Consider the following 18,267-nt stretch of genomic DNA (forward strand, 5'->3'; position numbering starts at 1 on the left):
ATAGTCTCTTCAAAAAACGGTGTTGGGAAAAATGGACAGCCACATGCAAAAGAATGAAGGTAGATCACTATCTCATTCCATACACAAAAATAAACTCAAAATAGATCAAAGACTTGAAGATATGTCCTAAAACTCCTGGAAGATAATATTGGTAGTAAACTCTTTGACATCGAACTAAATAGGATCTTTTCAAATACCATCTCCTCTCAGACAAGGGAAACAAAAGAAAAAGTAAGGAAGTGGGAGTTCATCAGACTGAAGAGCTTCTGCAAGGCAAAAGAAACTATCATCAAAACAAAGAGACAACCCACCAATTGGGAGAAAATATTTGTAAATCATATATCTGACAAGGGGTTAATCTCCATAATATATAAGGAACTCACACAACTGAACAATAAGAAAGCAAAAAACCTGATCAAAAAGTGGGCAGAGGAGATGAATAGACATTTTCCCAAAGAAGATGTACAGATGGCCAATAAACCCATGAAAAGATATTCAACATCACTAATCATCAGGGAAATGAAAATCAAAACTACACTAAGATACCATCTACACTTGTTAAAATGGCTATAACCACCAAGACTAAAAATAACAAATGTTGGAGAGGGTGTGCAGAAAAGGGAACCCTCATACACTGCTGGTGGGAATGCAATCTGGTGCAGCCACTATGGAAAACAGTATAGAGATTTCTCAAAAAACTAAAAGTAGAACTACCATATGACCCAGCTATCCCACTACTGGGTATCTATCTAAACAACTTGAAATCAACAATCCAAAGTAACATATGCATCCCTATGTTCATTGCAGCACTATTCACAATAGCCAAGACATGGAAGCAACCCAAGTGCCCATTGACTGTTGATTGGATAAAGAAGATGTGGTGTATACATATATGGAATACTACTCAGCCAGAAAAAAAGACAAATTCATCCCATTTCTAATAATATGGAAGGACTTAGAGGGAATTATGCTGAGCAGAATAAGCCAGTCTGAGAAAGACAAAGACCAGATGATTTCACTCATATGTGGAATATAAAGAAGTACTTGGACAAAGAAAACAGTTGAGTGGTTACCAGGGGAAGGTGGGGGGGGGGGGGTGGGCACAGAGGGTAAAGGGGAGCACTTATGTGGTGACAGTCAAGACATAATGTACAACTGAAATCTCACATTGATGTAAACTATTTAAACTCAATAAAAATAATTGAAGGAAAAAAATCTAATTTTGTCCCCCTCAAAGAAAGATTTTACTGATTACCACCACCTAAAATTGCCAATAAAAATATTATGTCTATTTACACTATACAAGGATTACCATCCAAATAATTTTGTATAAGTGTTGGCCTTGCTTTTGAACTATTGTTTGAATCTTTTATTCTGATCTACTTTTTCTACAGGCTATGTGTTTTTTATTTTTTTTATTTTTTTTGAGGATGATTAGCCCTGAGCTAACTACTGCCAGTCCTCCACTTTTTGCTGAGGAAGACTGGCCCTGAGCTAACATCCATGCCCATCTTCCTCTACTTTATACATGGGACGCCTACCACAGCATGGCTTTTGCCAAGTGGTGCCATGTCCGCACCCAGGATCCAAACCGGTGAACCCTGGGCCGCTGAGAAGCGGAACGTGAGAAATTAACTGCTGTGCCACCGGGCAGGTCCCAGGTTACGTGTTTAATACCCTACATTACTTTAAATATTTTGAAACCATGGGCTGAAAAGTCAGAATGCCTTGGTTTCATGTCACAACTCTATCACTTTCTAGGTATATGTTTTAGGTATATTGCCCCTCTATGAGTCAGTACATAGATATACATATACATATACAGTACATATATGGTACATGGCCTATTGGGTTTCTATGAGGATAAAGTAAGATTACTTATATAAATTCAGGTAAATCATTTAGCACAAGGCTTAGCACACAGGAAGCATTCACGTGAAGCGTAATTACTTTTAGTTTTGTTTTCTAGTATAGTAACTGGAGCACAGCTGTAGTTCACTAAATAGATGTTGATTTGCTTTGACTTTAAAGAATTCTGATTAACCCCAAACTTAAAGCCAGAAACCAAAATCATAAATATCAGGTTATTCTTAAACAGTATACACTGAAGAACACTCTTGGGTGTGTTATACAGTGTGGAAGAACTGTTTTACTACTAACATATATGGGTTGTAAATTATATAAGCAAATTTTTTAAAAGATAGAAATAGTTCTCTTGACTTCTGCCTATACCTAGGTCAGTGTGTACTGATGTTCTTGCAAATCATTAGGCACAATCATCTACTATAAAATTCCTTTCCCACTCATCTCTTCCATACTTTTCCCTCTTCTGGTTTTAAATTTTACTCTTAAAATCTCTAGAAGGTACCCATTAGACAAGTTGTCAGAATGAAGTTAATATGTACAATCATGGAATGCACAGTGTCTGCTAGTGTCAAAATATCATATGCTTTGCATAGTTTTTAGTTCAGAGGTCCTGGGAGTCCACTTGCACATTGGCTAGAAAGAAGTCTCCTCAATGTTCAGCCTGCTCTCTGATTCTCTTATGTCTCCACCCGGTTCCTGGTACATAGTAACAGTATTCACGTCAGACTATTCATTAAACGAATGAATATATAAATAAGTGAAGTTTTGAACCTTTTCTTTAAATAAGGTGAGATGGAATAATCCATTTTTTGTATAGACATCTGTCAAAAGTACTCTGAAAAAAGAAGGCAGGCCATACTACCAAAAAATGGACAGTATATAATTGTGATGTGAATGTTTAAAATATATATGTAGCAGTCATGGTCACTGAGCCCTTCCTGTGCATGAATAAAGGAGCACAGTCAAAATTGTTGGAGGACTTCAATTATCTGCAACACGCCACAAAAATCAACTTTTTAAAATAAAATTAAAAGTGTTTTCTACAAGCAGCTGTCAATGTATTTATTAAATAACTCCCGTATCCAGGTGTTTGCAGACCCAACGAAACCTGGGAGCCTCGACATTTTTTTAAAATTCATCATTCACTATTTTCCCACAATATGCAAACAATTAAAAGCTAAATAATCATATTCAATGGTTGATTTTAAGTCTAAAATATCTATATTTCTATAGAAATTTCTATGCTCCAAATTTTAAAGGCTTTAAAGAGGGAGACAACTTTAGTAGTAATGATTTACATACTTGTTTAAACTAATGTTAACCTTAAAGACATTTAAAATGTTCTATGCCCCCCAGGGTAAGCTTATTTAACAGGTTAATTTGTTCTAATATTATATAATGAAAACAGGATTTGGGCAAACTATATTTGAACTGAGATTAACATAATGACACACCTTTAATAGAAAGTCTTATCAACTCCCTACAATTATCAAATGTTCTAATTTAACTGACAGTCAAACAATACAGAGGACAATTATAAAAATTCCAAAGTATTGTGAAAATATTTTTAACTCATTATACTGCAGTCTTGGGGGGAAAAGTCATCATTCTCCCCCAGGGAAACTAAATGATTTCCAGCTTAATCAAAGTTTACATTTAACAAAGATCAGTTTTGTTTTCCGTGAGGTTTCATGATGAAGCACTATTTCTTACTATTTAATATGTGTAGTTGGGAAAGGAAAGCAATTGAGCTTAAAATAGTCATGCAAACAAGACTGGAGGTAGCCAAACGACACGGTTAGATCTTTCCCAAGAGGTTGGAACCCAAAGTGCCCACAGGCAAGAAGAGATTTCACTGGGCCGGGCTGCCCCAGACCAGGCCTTTGCCTCCCCTCCACCCCCAAGACGGCAAAAGGGAGAGTGGTTCTTCTTTCAGTTTTTGCTTCAGAAGATATTCAAAGGACAAAACTAGCAGCCAATTTTTAAGCTTGAGGAAAAGAGAAAGAAAAACAGAGACTAGTACAAAGACAGATGTGGTGGTGTTTACTCTGCCCAGAAAAATTACTTTTCATGAAAAGCCAGGATGGTTTGGGGAGCATGTGTGTGGTGATGGGAAGTGGAGGATGTATGGGGCTGATGAGACGCTGAACTTGAATCATTGTCACAGTTATATTTAAGGTCGTGACCTTGAGCAAACCACTTAGCCTCTGTGCCCTCAGATTCTCAGTTCAAATACCTCCTCACTGGCTCCCTGTAAAAATAAAAAGGGAACTGGGCAAAATGATATGCAATGTCCCTTCTAGGTCTTAAATATTCTAGTTAGAAGTAGTTTTACAAAATACTGAAAGAAAACATGCCAAAATAATAAAAAGTGGTTATATCAAGGAAAGTAAACTCTCAGTAATATTTCCCTTTTTACAATTTTACAAATTCTCTATAATTCACCTTTATATTAAGTTTACACATAAAAATATCAATGTATAGGACACTATAGTTGATCACTATATAACCAGATAGTGCTCACTCCTTAGAAAACAAGTGTACTATTTTTCCTTTTTTTGAGGAAGATTAGCCCTGAGCTAACTGCTGCCAATCCTCCTCTTTTTGCTGAGGAAGACTGGCCCTGAGCTAACATCCATGCCCATCTTCCTCTACTTTATACGTGGGACGCCTACCACAGCATAGCTTTTGCCAAGCGGGGCCATGTCTGCACCCGGGATCTGAACTGGCGAACCCGAGAAGTGGAAGGTGTGAACTTAACCGCTGTGCCACCCTGCCAGACCCCATACTATTTTTAATTACTACTTTAGAAGGACTAGTTTTGTATGCTGTGACTGCTTCAGTTGAGGAGACTTCCTGTGAGGGTGAAATAACTTTAGAGGCATCCTCACTGCTCTCCAAAGATGTCTGGAGTCTACACCACGGTTTACCCTCCTCTCTCTTGCAAAGCCCTGCCTATGTCCTCCTTCTTGAGGCTGCTTAGCAGAGCAAGTGAGAACTCAGGATGCGCTTGTTTTACGTCATTCATCACTCTACATCTTCTACTGTAGTCAATCATGTATGCGTATCATGTCCCCGCCCTCAATCGTAAACACTCCAGAGGAAAGCTGTTTTAGTTACTTTTGACCCTCCTCCTTTCCATCACAGGCACTCGATAAAGATTCATAGAGTGACTGACTAATGTTCTTATTTCACCTGGGATTTTTGTCTCTATTATCATTAAATTATATTTTATTTATTAAATTAAAATTTTTAAATAGTAAAGAACTGTGCCATACTATAATACAGCCATATCATATTACAGTAATCTCTGAAGGAATCCAGAGAAAGTAAACAAAGTAATTTTAATATATTAATGATGGAAAAAAGTATTTATCATTAATATGAAAAAATGGCTTAAATGCCACAGTAATATTTCATGTACACATTCATATAACAAATAGTTAATGCATAAATGCCTACTATATGCTAAGAATTTTAGTGTGGGAATAAAAATAATTAAATAGAATGTGTTCTTAAAAGCTTAGAGAACTATCAGAGAAAGAGATATTCCAAATAAATATTATATATTCACATGTCTAAAATGCAGTTTTAAATGCAAAACCATTTAAAAAGTGTTTTGAAAAATAAAATTATAAAATGGCTTCATTCATTTCTCCATTTTTTGAAATGCTACATTTTATTTTGCTATGATAAATATTCTTTTCACTATAGTTTAACACAGCAAAATCAAAATAAATAATATAGATCAAACTTGTCAATGAAGAACAATGTAAAAATAGATAAAATTTTTTTACTTTTAAATGAAAGAATATGGTATACAAATGGAAGTTCAAAATACTATTTGTCAAGTCTCTAATATTTTTTATTGTCATCAAAGAAATGTATAGTAAAAAGTGTAGAAAAATTAGCAAACTCAGCCACACTAAAATAGCTCAATAAAGTCCATTGGGTTCACACAATGCAGAGATTTAAAACTATATATTTTTACATCCATTTTATGCAACTATGTGAATGCCATGTCATGCTATTCTGCACTCTTTTTTCATTAAAAATGTATTTTACATATTTTCCCGTAAGTAAATACTCAGTAACATAATTTTAATGGTCATATAGCATTCTATCTTATTCATGAAGCATAATGTATTTAACCATTGCTCTATTACTGGGAATTTACATTGCTTCAACATGTGCAGTAACTTTAATGCTGTAATTACCTTCATACATAAATCTATAAACATTATTTCTTTAAGAGAAATTATTATACACATTTCACTGAATTGTGAAAGAATAAATTAATCATTATTTAATATTTTTTCGGTAATTCAAAATAAATCACCGCATTTCCTGCAGTATAGAGTAAGGTGGTAAGTTCTTGCTCTAGGTTCAGAATGTCTGAGCTGAAATCTGGTGGCACCACCCAATGCCTGCAGGACCTCAGGCAAGTTACTTAGCCTTTCAAGGACACGATATTTCCTCTGTAAAATGAGTTCAATAATAGCATTTATCATATAAATTATGAAGATGAAATGAGAAAATCACATAAAATGTATAATAAAAGTATGAAATGAGCATTAATTTTACCTTTACTATGCCATTTTGCCATTATAACAATCTTAGTAAAGTCCAGGAATTGCTTAGTAGATTCCAGGAATTTTCAATTCTATTTACCCCTCACTCAACAAACTCAAACTACAATGGATTTTCAGTTTTGAAATATCAGATATACATATGTGTGTGTGTATGTATATATATTTCTTTTATAACTACTACACATAACTTCAAGATATATCCGTCTGTCTGTCTGTATATACGTACACGTGTGTATACACACACACACACATACATAGACAATTTTTCATATATTTAATTTTGGCACAGAGGATCTTACCAGGATGGAACCTCTCTTAGAAGATACTTTGGAACTTTGAGGATGTGGTATTGGTTTTCATAAAGATTGAGAGAAGGTCACACAACTTGTACTTGGTAGGGGCCTAGGATACACTATTTCCTTGAATAAATGGAACAGTTCTGTGCAACAAAGAAATATCCTATATCCTAAACAAATTTGAAATATTCTACTATAACTTTATTTGAGAAAACCCTGTTTATGCTTATCTGAGCATAGAACCCAGCTTCATCTTACACATAAGCAGCGAGCTTTTTTTTAAGCATTATTTTAATATACATCAAGTTTTCCAGGAATATAAGCACAATGTAAAACATGAGACTATACTCTTATTCAGAACTTTACCAAGAGTTGTTCATCATTTTGAAAATTACATCCCCCCAAAGCAATACTTCTCAAAGTACTTGCGCTAACAATACAAAACATCTTTATCAGTCTACACTTGTAGCTGTCACATTTATGGCAGGTCTATGTATTGCTGCAAACATGACTATTTCACTAGGTCTCCCAGTATAGTCATGATGAAGCGTTTACATATTAATCTTATAAATATAATAATAACTACTATAATCTTATATATAATGCATTAATATAAATGAATTAATATTAATATATGTACATATTAATCATTTCATATTTTCAAATGCCACTTTTCCTTTTATTTTTCTAATACATATATACAATATATAAGGTAAATCACAAAATATTAGTCACATAAATTGGGGATTGGGTCTGATAAAGCTGAGAACCACTACTTTAGGAGAAATTTCTCTCAAATAAGAATATGCTTTCTCCAGTGTCTACAGTAAGAGTAAATGGGCATTGAATGAGACTCTCCTGTGAGCTTCAACACATTTCTTTTTTTATATCAATTTGACTAGGTAGAAACTCTTCTTTGCAAACTTTCAAATTATTATATTCTGAAAAGTTGAATTTATTATATAAAATACTCTTTAACATAGGAGGAGTTACTTTAATCTCTAATTTTACATATTATTTATATATTTAAAACATACATTTATTACACAAAATACTCTAACATATGAGGAGTTACTCTAATCTCTAACTTTATATATATAATATGTAAAACTTCTATAAAATTAGAGATTATATATTTATATATATATAAATTAGAGATCAGAGTAGCTCGTGTTAAAAAGTATTTTATGTGATAAATATATTTCTATATATAACATATGTTTTAGGTGTATATATAATATATAAATGTGTGTGTCTGTGTGTATAATGTAGTCATAAATTATATTAATATGAGTAGGGGTATATATTTCCAAAAGCTTATTTTGTTATTCTTGCCATGGTATACTATCTCACCAATTTATCAGGCTTTATAAAACTACTGTCATAAAAAGAGTCTATCACAAGACCCCAAATAGCCAAAGCAATCCTGAGAAAGAACCAAGCTGGAGGCATCAGGCTTCCTGATTTCAAACTATATTACAAAGCCATAATAATCAAAACAGTATGGTATTGGCATAAAAACAGACACATAGATCAATGGAACAGAATATAAGTCCAGAAATAAACCTACACATGTATGGTCAATTAATTTATGCCAAAGATATACAAAGGAAAAGGACAGTATCCTCAATAAATGGTGTTGGGAAAAGCGGAGAGCCACATGTAAAAGAATGAAACTGGACCACTCTCTTACCCGATATACAAAAATTAACTCAAAATGGGTTAAAGAGTTGAATGTAAGACCTGAAACCGTAAAACTCCTAGAAGAAAACATAGGCGGTAAGCTCCTCAATATCGGTCTCTGTGATGACTTTTTAGATCTGACACCAGAAGCAAAGCAAAAATAAATGAGTGGAACTACATCACACTAAAAAGCTTCTCCACAGCAAAGGAAACCATCAACAAAATTAAAAGATAACCTACTGAATGGGAGAAAATAGTTGCAAATCGTATATCTGATAAAAGGTTAATATCCGAAGTATGTAAAGAATTCCTACAACTCAATAACAAAAAAGCAAACAATTCAATTACAAAATGGGCAGAGGATCTGAAAGGACATTTTTCCAAAGAAGGTGGCCAACAGGTACATGAAAAAGTGCTTAATATCACTAATCATCAGAGAAATGTAAATCAAAACCACAATGAGATATCACCTCACACCTGTTAGCATGGCTATTATCAGAAGTTGGCAAGGATGTGGAGAAAAGGAAAGCCTTGTGCACTGTTGGTGGGAGTTAAATCAGTGCAACCATTATGGAAAACAGCATGGAGATTCCCCCAAAAATTAAAAATAGAATTACCACATGATCCAGCAATTCCACTTCTAGATATTTATCCAAAGAAAACAAAAACACTAACTTGAAAAGATATCTGCACCCTCAAGTTCACTGCAGTATTATTCACAAAAGCCAAGACATAAAAACAGCTTAAGCGTCCTTCAATAGATGAAGGATAAAGAAGATGTGATATAGATACACAATGGAATATTATTGAGTTATAAAAAAGAGGTAAATCTTGCCATTTGTGACAACACAGATGGATCCTGAAGGTATTATGCTAAGTGAAATGAATCTGACAGAGAAAGACAAATACCACATGATCTCACTCATGCGTGGTATCTTAAAAAAAAAAAAAAAACAAACCCAGAAGCGAACTGACAGACACAGAGAATAGACTGGTCATTGCTAGAAGCAAGAGGTCGTGGGGGCAGGCAATATGGGTGAAGGTGGTCAAAAGGCACAAACTTCTAGTTATAAAACAAATAAGTAATAAGTCCTGGGGATGTAACTTACAGCATGGTGACTACAGTTAATAGTACTATATTGTATACTCAAAAGCTGCCAAGAGAGTACATCTTAAAAGTTCACATCAAAAGAAAAAAACTTGTAACTATGTATGGTGATGAATGTTAACTAGACTTCTTGTGGTGATCATTTGGCGATATACACAAATATCGAATCATTACGTTGTACACTTGAAAAAAACATGATGTTATACATAGATTATATCTTAGTTAAAAAAAAGGAGTCCAGTGCTAAGTGTGCCGGAGTCTTTTCTTTTTTTTTTTTAAATAATGTCTTAAAACAAAGTTAGCTCCCACGTCTGGACTTTCTCATGCTCTTCTCTTCCCCTACAACACTTTCTTCTATTCTCTACTTAGTAACTCTAATCTACTCTTCAAGAACAAACATATATCATCATGCTTATAAAATCATCTCTACTACTGCCAGATGTAGTCATCCTCTTTTCCTAGGCTCACAATTATAGTTCATTGCTTTTATTATATCAATTAGCACATAATCTCTGTTTTCTTTTACTTTTGTGTGCCTACTTATTGAGAATAACATTTCCCCCACACTCTCAGGAAAGCCTAACAGCTCCACAGCTATGGTAACAAGTTAAGACTAGACTTCTTTTTAAACTTTGTTAACCAATCATTATAGTTCTCTAGCTATGGTGACAAGTAACCCCTAGAACCAGTTTTAAACCTGTTTTATAATCAGGTGACAACTCACCTCAGTAAACACACTTCTGAAATCCAACCAGTCAATGAGAGATCCTACTTTTAAAAGTTAACCAGTGAAGGAAAGTCTCACTCTAGTAACATACTTTTGAAGGCCAATCAGCAACTCAGTCTTTCCTGAGGAACCATGCTCTGGTTGAAATGGCCTATGTCATTTCAGCCCCACTGCTAAAAGTCACTAATCACTGACCTGCCCACTGTGTAAGAAATTACCCCCAAACTAGAAGCCTAAAACAACAAACTTTAGTCTCACGTATTTTCTGAGAGATAGCAATCTGGAGTGGATTTACTGGGCAGGTCAGGCCAGGCTCATAAGGCTGCAGTCAAGCTGTCACCGGAGCTAACAGTCATCTGAAGGACTGATGGGGAGGAGGCTCCGCTTTCATGTTGCATTACTCACAGAGACCTCAGTTCTTCATTGACTGTAGGCAGATGCCCTCAGTTCACCAGCATACAGACCTCTCAACAGGGCTGCTGGAGTGTCTTCATGATATGGCGGCTAGCTTTCCTCAGAGCATCTTATTCAAGAGAGAGTAAGGCAGAAGCCACAAAATCTTTCATGACTTAGCCTCAGAGGTGGCATAACCACCACTCCTGCTGTTTCTCTTGGTAACAAAGATCAACCCTGTTACAATGTTTGTATTTGCAAAAGAGGATGAGTATCAAGAGACACAGATCATTGGGGCTATCCTAGGGGGTGGCTACCACTTCCCACAAACCCTATATAATAACAGTCTGCTTTGCTCAGAGAGAATGTTTAACCAGCATAACGCTCTCTAACTTAGATGGACAACAAATTCAGCTTTACATTTTTATTTCAGGCGTTGAGTGTTGCTGTCATCCTATGTCATTTAGAGATGTTCTTCCAAGACGTTTTTTTGGAGATACTCATTTGGTAGCATTCTATTTGACCCATGGACCAATAGGAGTGCTCAGTGGGGCTGAATGAGCCAAAATTCTGATGGTGCTTTGGATATGCTATAATGTGAACACATCTAGGGTAAAGATTAGGCTTTAGTTATTTCTCAGTCTTTATTGACAAGCATATAGTAGTCACAGGTTTAATGCTTGTTGAATAAATAGATGCAGGAATGAAATAATGAAACATTCTACAATTTTCATATTACAAAGTTAATCAGCATTGAGTGATAAATTTTTATGAATGTGCAACTCACTTTTCCTTTAACTTATAGATCTGATGCCACATCTTAATGTCTTCTTCCTCAAACGCTTCCAACCTGCTTGGTGAAGCTGGGTTGGGGCCGGGGCAGACACAGCCCTGATTTTTTCATTGAAGTTCAGGAAAAAATGGAATCTACACAGAATACACTCATTTCATTAAATGAGGAAGACTAATTCATCATCCTAAAGAATTTTCAACAACTTGACCACAGTTGAAAAACTTTAACCAGATAGAATATAGCATTCATGTTCATCTTCTTCTTGGATGATTTTTATTAGTATACTGACTGTTGAAAGTTTTAACCAAGTAAAACATCTAAAAATAAAACTTTTCCCACAAGAAATTAAACTTATCATAAGAACATATTTCCATCATTTTCCCTTAACAAAGAATATCAAAGAGACATTAAGGAACATAAAAGTGGAGGCTGTTGGCAGTGCACAGTTGGTAAAAAAGGGAAATCAATGAGTATATACCCAAACAAATTTACAAGACCAATTGAATATAAAATATAGTTTTTAGTGACTACATTATTCTCCTCAAGCAAGCACATACTTCACAGGAAAATCACAAATTGAACTAGCCATAATACATTTAAACTTATCCAAATTATAATACACCACTCCCTACACTTAAGCAGATATAAATGATATAAAATATATGGAGCTCTTTTCAGATCAGGATTTATTTGAGTTTTCCATTTTACAATAATTAATCCTACAGAACACCTCAAAGAACCAGTTCAAAACTCAACTTAGTTTTGACAAGAGTAATAAATGTCTATATTTCTAAAAATATTAAGGATAATCAGGACAAGTCAGGACAGAAAATTTAAGATGGCAAAATAAATTACACACATAGCACATAGTTATAAGAAAATATGGCAAGAAAGAGAAGATAAAAACGATGGATAGAAATCCAAGTAAATGCTGAGATGTGCATTTAAAAAGTCTTTAAAAAGTGCAAATGGGCCAGCCTGGTGGCACAGCAGTTAAGTTTGCGCATTCTGCTTTGGCGGCCCGGGGTTCGCTGGTTCAGATCCCCGGTGCGGACCTACGCACTGCTTGTCAAGCCATGCTGTGGCAGGCATCCCACATATAAAGTAGAGGAAAGTGGACACGGATGTTAGCTCAGGGCCAGTCTTCCTCAGCCAAAAAGAGGAGGATTGGTGGCAAATGTTAGCTCAGGGCTAATTTTCCTCAAAAGAAAAGTGCGAAGATATAAGCAGAATATGTAGTAGCTAGGATTATATTCACAATAAATCAGACATATTGGATTATCATATTGTATTCTGAATTCCATCACTTAAAATAAATGAGAAAATCTGGAAAATGTTTAGGAAGAAGTGCCAAAAGACTTTAAGAATTAGAAAGAGGGTTTCTGAGGAATAATATTTTAAACGGCGTATTTTAGAAAAAAGAAAGGTTCTTATTAATCTATGCATAGCTTTTATTTTGTGGATAGTGAACAAATTGCAACAGCAATAAGGGGTATATAAAAAAGAAAGTCTTATGTTGCAAAGTAGAAAATTCTGAGAGAGAAGATCATTAAAAATCAGACTTGACTGTCAAGGACGATAGTGTAATTGTCAGTCTTTAAAGATGGGATTCTCATCTGGCTAATGTACATCGGGTCTTGCCTGAAGGCAGTGGAATAAACTGAATGACATAAAAAGATATCTTGTACTTTGATAATGGATAGCAAAACAGTGATTAGGCCAGGAAATGAGGTTCCAGTATTAATTACGTAACATAAATAACCATATGTTATAAGGGTAAGTAAAATTTATGACATGGAGGGCTGGAAATAATATATGAAAAAGAAGTAGTATAACTAGAGGTCTTTGCTCATTACCTGGGCTCTAAACTAATTAGAAACCTTCCATTAATACAACAATATGATTTCAGTTAAGAATGGACCATTGGTTGGAGAGAGTAATTTAATTTGTATTCCCTAAACGATTTCTTAGAAAGATAATGGCTAACCTACCCCTTTCAATGTATTCCCATTAGAATTCCAGTAGTTCCTTAGTATAATCTACAGCTTCCAGGTTGAAAATCCACCAAAGTCACAAAAACTTAATGAAGGAGAGGATCAAGTTCAGTGTATTTGTGACAGGTCAGCAGATCAGGGGAGCTCAAGGACAGACAACTCAAAAGGAAAGGTAACTGAAGACATGTTAAAAGACTAGCCTTCCAAAACAGCCTTTCTGAAGATAATTTTGACAAGACATATGTTCCTGGAAAAAAAACTAAAGATTTTTCTTTTTATCTCATTGATGTTCTAAGATTATAAAATTATGATTCAGAAGAAATACTTTGTGCATATTAAACAATTCGACATTATGACTTATGCAGCATTCCACTGGCATTCAAGCCACAGTGCTACAGATTATGGGGTATAAAAACATGGATATACTGAATATTTTTAGAGTATGTATGTTCCTAATACCACACAATTTGTTAGCAACTCATGCCGTTTACAGAGCATTCAGTAACTCTATTAACTACTCCTCAGTTCTTGCTGATGATATGTCTGTAAATCTACGGAGTGAAATCAATAAACAGGAGTGCCTACATTGTGGAGTATTAAGGTTGGAACACATAATAAATTCCCAGAGCTATCTTCCCTAAAATGTTCCTAGTCGAGGAGTTACTGAATTTCAGAAAGCACTTCTGTAATACACTAATCTCTTTCAAGGCAAATGTTGCAAACTCTCTTGTCAATCAATTTAATAACAACTGTAATTCAAAAAGATGCAAGGCCCTGGTCACTCACCAAAAAGGGAAGAGATAAGCATAAAACTTTGGAAGATGGAGCCTTCAACTTACAACATAATGCCACTTGCATATTCCCTTTCTATTCATTTTATTGGAATCAAATATTCACAAATGGGTTCTAAACAATAAACACAAATCTTTTAGAATGATATAGGTCACATTCCAGTAATTTTCAAGTGGAAAATTGCAAAGGGAAAATAAATCACAACCAAGATCTTGATGCATTTTATAGAACCTAAAGTCTTCAACTTTCTTTTTCATAATTTTCTTTCCCTTCCTTTCTTCCTCTAGGTTATCTATCAGAACTGAGCACTTAAAGATACCTTTATATGCAATAGCCCAATGAGACTGCATTCAATCTGTGACTTTCTGTAGAGAAGTCCTAATATCCTACTTTTAAACTTAAGAAATCTTTCAAAAGTATTACCAAAATACAAATTTCACTCTCTTCTTTAAATTTCTTTTTCAACTTTATTTTTATAGCTTTATTGACATATGAATGAAAAGCTGCACATATTTAAAGTATACAATTTGACGAATTTTGACATATGTGTACATGCATGGACCTATTACCACAATCAAGATGATAAATATTTCCATCACCCCCAAAATTCCATTTCCACAAAAATCTACTGTGCCTCATTTCCACTCCCCACTCACATTCCAGATAATCACAGATCTGCTTCTGTCATTTGGTTTCGTTTGCATTTTCTAGACTTTTAAATACACAAATCACAGTCTTGTACTTTTTTTATCTGGCTTCTTTCACTCATCATAATTCTTTTGAGATTCAGCCATGTTGGTACGTTTATCAATACTGTCAATAGTTTGTTCTTTTATACGGCTGAATAGTATTCTGCATGGATATAACACAATTTGTTTACCCTTTCACTTGTAGATGGGCATCTGAGCTGTTTCTAGTTTGTGTCTTTTACAAAAAAAGGAATCTAAGAACATTCACGTACGAGTCTTTGTATGGACATATACTTTCTTTTCTGTAAACATCTAGAAGTGGTATAGATGAGTCGTATAGTAGGTGTACGTATAACATTTTTAAAAAGTGTCACACTATTTTGCAAAGTGTTTTTACATTTTACATTTTCACTGGCAGAATATTAATGTTCAACACTTGATGTGGTCAGCCTTTTTGTGTTTTTTTGTTTTGAAGAAGACTAGCCCTGAGCTAACATCTGCCAACCCTCCTCTTTTTGCTGAGGAAGACTGGCCCTGAGTTAACATCCGTGCCCATCTTCCTCTACTTTATACGGGACGCCTGCCATAGCATGGCTTGCACAAGCGGTACCATGTCCACACGCGGGATTTGAACTGGCAAACCCCAGGCCGCCAAAGCAGGACATGCACACTTAACTGCTGCATCACTGGGCTGGCTGCAGCCTTTTTGATTTTAGCCATTATAGAAGGTGTGTAGTGGTATCCCACTGTGATTTAATTTACATTTCCCTAATGACTAATCATGGCGCACATCTTTTTGGATTTGTCTGCATTTGTATAAATTCTTCTCTTTTTATTTTATGTTTACTTTTTAAATTTTATTTATAGTAAAATTACTCTTTTTGGTGTACAGTTCATTTTGACTAATTTTTAGAGTCATATAAATCACTACCATGATCAAGATACAGAACAGTTCCATCACCCTAAGAAGTTCCTCATGCTTCCTCTTTGTAGTCAAACCCTCTCCCAGACCTTAGGCCCTGGCAATCACAAGACTGATCTCAGTCCTTACAGTTTTGCTTTTCCCGGCGTGATTTAAATGGAATCCATATATAGCTTTTGAGTTTGGCTTCTTTCACTTAACATGATGCATCTGAAATTCATCCACATTGTGTGTATCTGTAGTTCATTCCTTTTTATTGCTGAGTAGTATTTCACTGCATAGATATAACAAATTTTGTTTATTCATTCACCAGTTGGAGAATATTTGTGTTGTTTCCAGCTTTTGGCAATTATGACTAAAGCTGCTATGTACGTTCATATATAGGTTTTTCTGTAAACAAACACTTTCATTTCTCTTAGATAGTTACTTAGGAGTAGGGTGGCTGCATTTTATGATTAGAGTACATTTAATTTTACAAGATAGTAACAAAATATTTAGAAATTGGTTGTAGCATTTTGCATTTTCACCAGCAATGTATGTGTTTTCCAGTTGCTCCACATCCTTGCCAGACTTGGTATTGTCAGATTTTTAAATTTTATTTTAGTCATTCTAACAGGTGAGTAGTGGTATCTCATTGTGGCTTTAATTTGTATTTCCCTAAGGACGATGATGTTGATTATCTTTTCATGTGCTTATTTGCTATCTGTTTATTTTATTTGTCTATTTGTTTTTGCCAAAATACAAAGCTAATTCATAGAAGAATAGACTTTTCAACAAATAGTGCTAAAATATTTGGATATCAATATGTTAAAAAAAAAAAAGAACTTCAACCTATACCCTGATCCTTGTACAAAGCAACTCAAGATAGTTACACACTAAAATATAAAACTTACAACTATAAAATTTCTAAAGGAAAACCTTCTGACTGGAGGTCTGACCATTATTTCTTGGACATGACAGTAAAAGTATGAATCATAAAAACAGTGCAGTCGTAAATTGGACTTAATCAAAATTTAAAACTTCTGTTCTTCCAAGGATATTATTAAAAGAAAGGAGAAGTCACAGACTTGGAGAAAATACTTGCAAAGCATATATATGTTAAAGGATTTATATCCAGAATATCTAAAGGACTCTCAAAACTTAATTTAAAAAAAATCAATATAAATGGCCAAAAGATTAGAAAAGAAACTTCACCAAAGAAAATATACAAATGAAAAATACATAAAAAGACACGTTCATCATTATCTACAAGAGAAATTCAAATTAAAACCACAATGGAATACCAATACATATCTATTCAAATGGCTAAAATCAGAAAGATAGATTATACCAAGTATTATATAGCTGTGGAGCAAATTCAACTCTCATATCTCTGCTGGTGGGGAATATGAAATGGTATAACCACTTTGGAAAACAGTTTAGTTAAGAGAAATGCAAGCATATGTCTATACACAGTCTTTACAGGAATGTTCATAGCAGCTTTCCTTGTAGTATCCCTTTTTTGAAAACAACCCAAATATCCATCACTGGGTGAATGGATAAACACAGCATGTTTCCACTATTCTCGTGGAGGCACCAAAGTGTAAATAACCACTTTTTAAATTGCAAGCATAATACTTAAGAACTAAAGGGCATATTCTATAGGGCCTATGTATCACCGCACATCATCTAAGTGAAGAATAAGCTATATAAAGTCAAGGGTCATTTCTTTTTTATTATAAAAGGAAATAATAAAGTTCAGCATCTTACCTATATATTTATATCCTTCTTCCCCATTTACTATGGGTCTCAGCCAAGTTGACTTAAGTCGTTTATTACTATGCACGTGGGCACCTTGAGGAGGATAAAGCGTAAATAACATTTCAACTGCCTGGAATTTCTTGATGACTTCAGAATATTTTTCATGGTCTTCTGTAAAAATAATATTAAAAATAGTATTAAAATTTTTTTAATTTTTGATATTCTTACAAAATGTCTAATGCGTTTCTTCTAAGGGATGCAAATTGAAAACTATTTAATAATTTGAATGCTAATGGTTACACTGACAACATGGGTTTTCTTTAGCCAAAGATACTTCACCAAATATCTTACTGTTCAGATAATTACTAGCAAAAGTTAAGGAGTAAGGGCTTTATTAATATAATCTTCAAACACTCTAAGTTTAAAGCTGTATCATTAACAACTATAGAAAAAAAGTAAGATAACCAATAGACAGCACTCATATTATACATACTATAACAGAACCATATTTTTAAATTGTCATTAAACAATGAAATCATTAATCTACAAAATGTTGAGTAACTGTAGAGCTCAATAAACAGGAACTACTGAAAGAATATTTTAAGGCTATGGTCTTTAAGAAACCATCCTAATGTATATACAAATATTTATATATCACTTACTATATGTAAG

The 18,267-nt window shown here is 34.3% G+C and overlaps 1 protein-coding gene across 1 annotated transcript in view; it reads right to left on the reverse strand.

Moving 5' to 3' along the window:
- IQCM (IQ motif containing M) overlaps positions 1–18,267 on the reverse strand; it is a 421,264-nt gene that overhangs the window by 56,432 nt on the left and 346,565 nt on the right. Inside the window, exon 12 of the mRNA XM_070504871.1 lies at positions 17,605–17,766. Within this exon, the coding sequence (XP_070360972.1) occupies positions 17,605–17,766 (162 nt within the window). The remainder of the gene's footprint in view (positions 1–17,604; positions 17,767–18,267) is intronic.

The sequence above is a fragment of the Equus asinus genome, chromosome 3, assembly GCF_041296235.1.
Source record: "Equus asinus isolate D_3611 breed Donkey chromosome 3, EquAss-T2T_v2, whole genome shotgun sequence".
In the NCBI taxonomy this organism is placed as follows: Eukaryota; Metazoa; Chordata; class Mammalia; order Perissodactyla; family Equidae; genus Equus; species Equus asinus.